This window comes from Polyodon spathula, unplaced genomic scaffold, assembly GCF_017654505.1.
Source record: "Polyodon spathula isolate WHYD16114869_AA unplaced genomic scaffold, ASM1765450v1 scaffolds_2093, whole genome shotgun sequence".
In the NCBI taxonomy this organism is placed as follows: Eukaryota; Metazoa; Chordata; class Actinopteri; order Acipenseriformes; family Polyodontidae; genus Polyodon; species Polyodon spathula.
In genome coordinates, this window is record NW_024473567.1 from 1 (window position 1) to 6,725 (window position 6,725).

The 6,725-nt window shown below is 37.3% G+C and overlaps 1 protein-coding gene across 1 annotated transcript; it reads left to right on the forward strand.

Moving 5' to 3' along the window:
• The first annotated feature begins 695 nt into the window (after positions 1-695).
• LOC121310410 lies at positions 696-4,612 on the forward strand. Its single transcript, XM_041243591.1, has 3 exons — positions 696-840; positions 1,419-1,807; positions 2,678-4,612. The coding sequence occupies exons 2-3, from the start codon at positions 1,508-1,510 to the stop codon at positions 3,056-3,058; spliced, it is 681 nt and encodes a 226-aa protein (XP_041099525.1). The 5' UTR covers positions 696-840; positions 1,419-1,507; the 3' UTR covers positions 3,059-4,612.
• Positions 4,613-6,725: the final 2,113 nt, after the last annotated feature.

Sequence of the window (6,725 nt, forward strand, 5' to 3'; positions counted from 1 at the left end):
TTGATAACTAAAGAACTCATCAAGCCCTGTGCTAGATGAAAAGCATGCCCTGAGTTTCATTTTTCAAGCCTTGGAGACTCGCATACCGTTTGTATTTGAGGGACAAACTCCTGGCAGTTTGACCTGTCCAGTCTTGCACTTTACGAAGAAGTCTCCTGTGGCCAAGGAACTGAGAACTGCAAGTAGTCATGCATTTCCATGTAGTTTAGGATTTTAACTCCTGCCAGCAATAATAATGATGTAGGAGGGGCAAATCAGGGGCCAGAAATAAGCCTCTTTGCTAGATTTTCTTTTCAAGCAATCATATCTTCTTCAGAGCTGCTCTGAGGGGATCAGAGACTGGCATCATTAACTTACTGAACTGATCAAATGCTTTCTAAAGACTTTGATGACTCAGTTTAACATTTATATTAATATTAAAAAATCAGGGATTTAAAAATGATCTAACCCTAATGCCTATGAAGCAGAGTGAATGGAGCCTAATGGTGAGGGCAGCAGTGTGGAGTAGTGTTTAGGGCTCTGGACGCTTGACCAGAGGGTTGTGGGTTCAATCCCAGGTGGGGCTGCAGCTGATCATTGTGGCAGGCAGAGATGGCAATGTCTATGCTTATGAAAATGAGGTGTTGCACCAAGTGGCTAAGGGCATCAGCTAAGAAATAAATAATGGCAAAAAACTCATTGCACAAGACAGGTTTCATAACATTTTCATTTAGAATTGGTTTACTATAAAGAATTAGACCATAACATAACTGCACTTGCTAATATTTGAGTTGTTTTTTTGGAATTGCAGCAACAAGAGTGTCTTATCCAGGATCCAGGATTTCTGCAGCATTGATAAAGGTATGTGTAACTTGTCCAATGAATGGCGTGCAGTGAACCCAATTGACATCTTATGCAATTGTTTTTTAAATTATGATTGTCATAACAAGATTGTGACTGCCATATTACAAATGTGTGACTATTGTTCTCTGGTAAATTCACACTGTACTAAAGAGGCATCAATGGAAAATAAGCATATTATTATTATGATTCATACAGTAATCATTAAGCAGACGCTTTTATCCAAAAGACAAGACTTAGGGGGTGAACTATGCATCAAAAAGCTGCTGCTGCAGAGTCACTTCAACAAAACCACTTTTCCAATTCTGACAAAAGGAGATGAGCACAATTGTTAGTAGTCTCAAGTATCACACACATCACAATCAGTGGCTGAGCTGGTATTTGAACCAGGATTCTCCTGGTATCAAGCCCCTTTCTTAACCACTGGACCACCACACCTCCTGTTATGATATAAAGCAACACAGGTAGTTCTTTGTTTTTTGTCAGAAAATCACATTGATACAGTTAATATACCATATCTTAGGTCTTGATCCCTGAAGGTTGACACCCACCACTTATCTTTGTTTTTCTTACAACAGATTCACCCAACTACCTTGACCATGTATCGGAACAAGTGTACAAATACAGGGGGCAGACTGTGCCTCTGGAGAAGCCAGCAGGGTATCCAATGAGAATTGGGGGGCTAGATGACACAATCTATGCAGAAATGGAGGATGAGCTTAAAGCATGGGAAGATTTCTACCTTCCTGAAAGAGTAGAGATGAGAGTTATCGGTGCCATTGATACCTTCCCGAGTCTGGCTGTGGGGCTGCAGCTGATCATTGTGGCAGGCAGAGATGGCAACGTCTATGCGTATGAAAATGAGGTGTTGCACCAAGTGGCTGACAGCTTGCAGGACCTCTTCGAAAAGGGAATTGAGTTTCCTGGAACCAAAGTCTACAACTATGGGGAATGTTTTGCTCCTATGGTAAGAATATAAAACTAGTCAAAGCTGTAATGACCAGGGTGCTGTGAACACAATGTCTATGCCTCTCCTCACTGTCTGTCAGAGGAGGATATAGAGAAGGGCAACAATTGGGATGTGGGTGTGGTCATTATGTTTTGAAACCTTTACTACATTTTTCTACAGATTGATATACAGACACTCCTAAACTGGTCTAGGGACCCAGTTGAAACACGTCAAGCATAGAAGTGACTGCAAGTCATTCATACAGTAATGATAATAAACAAATGACAAATCTTAGACATCAAGAAAAAAAAAATCATCAAAAAGCTGCAATTACATTTTCTAGAAAACCACTTTTCCAATTCTGACAAAAGTAGATGTGGACATTATTAGTAGTCTAAGTATCTGAGTATCACAATCTGGGGTTATATGGAATTGGCCTGTTTGCCTGTCTGTATCATGGACCGTGTTTGAAAGTGGTTTTACATATGTGTAGAGAAAAGCTTTTTTCAACTATGATGAAGCTTGGTTTTGATAATTTACATAACCTATTGACAGTAATATAATCTGGGGTTATATGAAGACCACCGGTCTGCATGTCACCCTCACATTGCTGTATAATCTGGGGTTATATGAAGACCACCAGTCGTGCATGTCACGCTCACATTGCTATATAATCTGGGGTTATATGAAGACCACCGGTCTGCATGTCACGCTCTCATTGCTATATAATCTGGGGTTATATGAAGACCACCGGTCTGCACATCACACTCACATTGTTACATGTGTCTACAGTGCTTGGTCCTGGTGCTCTATTTTTGGATGTCATCGTTTAATGTTTAATGGCAGGGATGCTTGTCACTGACGTGTTTGTTCTGGTTTGTTTTAAAGACGGAAGAAGAATACGATGAATTAATGCAGGATGAAGAAGTAAAGAAAATGAAAGAGGAGACCAGAGAATTCATCAAAAGCAATGAAGCAGAATTTCTGAGCATACTGGCCCGCATTGAAGAAAAAGAGAATGCAGAAAAGGTTGCGTCCAAAGAAGTTGTGCCTTCTAACCACCACCGCCCCAAGAGTGTAGTAGTTCAGTTGTGGAAGCATGCAGATGAATCGTTCATATTTCATTTAAGTGATGCCTATTATGAGATGTGGTGCAAGATCTTCCAGCTGCTAGGGCTGACACGTGAAGAGATGAAAAGTAAGGGGACTTGTAGAAAGCTGAGGCGCGTTTCAGAGCTCTTCCATGTGCCGCACAGACTCTCCTCTTGAGTACATCCTGATTTTTAAAGTCAGTGTCTTTGGTCCTGAAAAGAGAATTGTCCCACAACTGCAAATGGCACCCAAACAGTTACATGTTAATGGCCAATGCAGGATGAGTATTTTTGAAGAGTATTCAATAGATTATCAAAGGGCTTGCTCAACTCTAAAGAAAACTTGAATCTTAATTCACAATATTCACTTTGGGTGCTTTGGTCAAAGAGAAATTATTACATTTTACCGTAAGACCAGCACTCACTTTAAATTTACCAAAAGATTTAAGACATTTTTTTGCTTTTTTTGAATGGCAGCTATGCAAGCACAGACAGACACATTGTGGCTAGATGCCTTCCTCAGAGTGCATTCAAACAAACTTAATTACATTTTTATACAACTGATTGGTAATTTATTATAATTTGTTAATTTGCTCTTAAAGGGAAGGTCAGCATTACAAGAAAACAATGTACAAAAGAAAAACAAGCTATTTTTATTTCTGTAGTTTTATCGTAGTGTTTGCTTTCCTTTTTGAAGAGCAAATTAATTAATTTAAATTATCACCAATCAATTACTGTGAAGCCATAAATATTTACGAGCCTATAATGGTGTATTTTTCACATATGAAAAAAAAAAAAAAAAGGCACATCGTTGGCGCCAATAACAAACTCCACTAACAATACATACTTCATATGTTGCAACAGGTAGCCAACATTTCTGGAGCAAAATAGGTTTTATGGGCGTGATTTGCAAAATATTTTGGTCACAAATATGTATGACTTTACAGTATATAAAAAAATAATTCATTTTGCTTGACACACCGAAGAAGGCATCTAGCTGCAATGCATTTGTGCTTGCTTGTCTCCCATTTTTTAAAGAGTCTAAAATGAATATATAAATAATTTCCTGTATTATTGAAGAGAGGACAGTAATCTATTCAGCAAACCAAGATATAGCATCATCCGTACCCTGGAAACAATAGTCAGGATTCTGAAGTAAAACTTAAAAGAAACCAAGTCAGGTAAACAGTTGTTTGGCTTAAGCCTAATGTTTATTAACTTTGTTTCTTGTGTAAGTTTTACCCAAGGTGTTAAACAGAAATACGAGTGGGATTGTCTGCAGTTCCGTGCTGCTACTGTTCTAAAGACGTATGAAGGCAAAGTTGACATGCCACCTAAAGCAGCGAGAGGGAAGGGTGTGCAAGATTGCAATTCAGAAATGGGCAGAGCCAAAAGTGGGCTGGGCCAGTCCCAAAACCTGAAGCTGGAATTTTATATCTGGTTTTGTCACTCATTTCCGAATCAGAGTCCTGCACTACCCCATTGAAAACCAAGGCATCAAATCAATACATACAGTAAGCACTGGTCCCCCTGCTGAAGGGATTAAGAACATTTTATTCTTTGCTTACTTTGTTTCTTTAATTTGAAGACACCCAGAGTTTTTCAAGACACAAAAAAATATGAATCGATTAGGGATCCAGTGATATTGTTGGCAATGCTCGAAGCTTAGATATATTTAAAAGCCAAGGTTAGCACTTTTTGAAATATACAGTTGTGTTCAAAAGTTTGGAAACAGCAAGACTAGGACTGAGGATTGTATTGAAGGTTTTCCTTTCTCATTTCCCTTAATATCTTGGTACTCCTGAGTGGATGAACCTCATTTGCTGTTTCCAAACTTTTGAACACTCCAGTTTATAGTTATGCACTGACAGTCATCATGGGATATTGCAGTTTTGGCCAGAATTCATCTATTAGGCAACTTTTTGTTGAGCTGCTGCTAAATGTTTAACTGTCAGCGTTATATGGTAAAATAATTGATTGATTTAATTATTATTATTTAGGGATACAATCCTGTATAGCTACCTTGTAAAGACGCTCAAAAGGCAAAACTCTTTTACTGTGGTGCTTGGCGAGACAAATAAAATAGTATACAATCGTATAGCGCTTAAAGGGATACATACAGCTATGTCATGTGTATCTACGTTGTGTATACAGCTAGATTTTGTGATTATCCCTGTGTGTTCAATTTTAATATATATTTTTCACTGTAAATCTAAATAGTTTTGTAAAGTGCTGCACTGACATTACTGATTTCTGTATCAATAAAGAAAATTTGATGCAGAACTTCTCTCTGACAGTCTGCCTAGCTATTTCTATTGTATTATTTAAGGAAAGCTAATTCTCTTTAGATAAAAAGCTGTTTGCTGTTTTTAAATTCTCTCAAACTGTTCATGGCTACACAGTACATAATCAATAATTACATACAGTACATTGAACATAGCAATTTGTAATATGGAAATAATTAATAAAACATTAACTCATTAAGTACCAAGTAACTTTACAGAAAGATAACAATTTACATGACTTCTACTGGAAAAATAACTACAGATTGACAGAGATATATACACAGTATATTAGGTTAGTTCTGCTGTGCTGAGTCGTCTTTCCTATACTGTGCTACCAATAACGCTACTACCAGAACCAAAATGTGTCAAATGAATACCTCTTATCTAGGACCCTAAATATTACACAAACAAACTGTTCTGTATATTTTAAGGACACCAAAACCAGCCTACAAAAAAAAAAAAAAAAAAAAAAAAAAACTTTATTATTATTTAAAATGTATACGTGACATGGCGTTTTGTAAAGGGCGCGGTTTACTTCTATGGTAGTGTGTAGTGTGTGATATGGTAGTGGTAGTGTGTAGTGTGGTATGAAAACAGTAGTATTGTTTTCTTTAGTGCAAAGAAGCAATCTGAATATTATTACAAACATTGCTGCACATTAATTTGAAGGCAAAAATCCACGTGTGTGTGTAAAATGGCATGTGCTGTGCGGTGTTAACACAACATCAACACAGTGATGCTTCAGATTGGCAAGCGAGTCAGAATCGGGGGATAGATGCAGCTAATGCACATCACTCGAAAATGCTGCACACTTTACAGACACTGGCCAAACTAGCAAGGGAAACGTTACCTATAGTGATCAACGGGTTTTTGTTTGTTTTTTTTTGTGATCCTGTTTTCTGTTATGAGGGGATTAGGCTAATACACGAAAACCAAAACTGTATTTTTTTCTTTGTGCAACGCCCCCTTTTCCACATTTATTTCTTGAAGAGTTTATTTAAGCTAAATTTGACAGTTTTCACTAGTGTGCACAGCTTGAAAGAAACGCTATTACTTTAGGTAATAAAAAATGTAATTTGCCACTTTGTTTATTGCGAAGAAACTACAATGGCAGGGGTGCGTTAGCGCAGGTATTGTATTAAGTTATGCGATTGATTAACCTATAACGTTTGACCTGGTGTCAACATTTTTTTTTTTTTAATCTTCTAAACTCGAGATTTTCATCTCCAGTTTATTATAGAAAGGTTGTTGTGGAATGTAGGTGCCACTGATAAACATTAATAATATCTCTGCTGCCCTTTAGTGGTGCATGTTGTAATTTGACATTAGAAGCCTGCATTAAGCACTCGATTGCCAGCAGGTTGTAAAAATGAAAAATAAAATAAAAGAACCCCCTTCGGTCACAATTTTATAATCATTTTTAAAGCAATTTGAAAACCCGTTTATGTGCACTCTATGGGAAAAGACATTGCACTGCCAAGGCAAGACTAAATGAAGTAGACACACAGATAGATCACTGATTCTAGTATTATTATATATATATATATATATATATATATA

What these genes read in the sequence shown, in the direction of transcription:
- LOC121310410 (XM_041243591.1), top strand. Translation starts at nt 1,508, where the DNA reads ATGAGAATTGGGGGGCTAGATGACACAATCTATGCAGAAATGGAGGAT. An exon ending in GGGAATGTTTTGCTCCTATG is followed by an intron (nt 1,808 to 2,677) that starts GTAAGAATATAA and finishes TTTGTTTTAAAG; the next exon opens with ACGGAAGAAGAATACGATGA.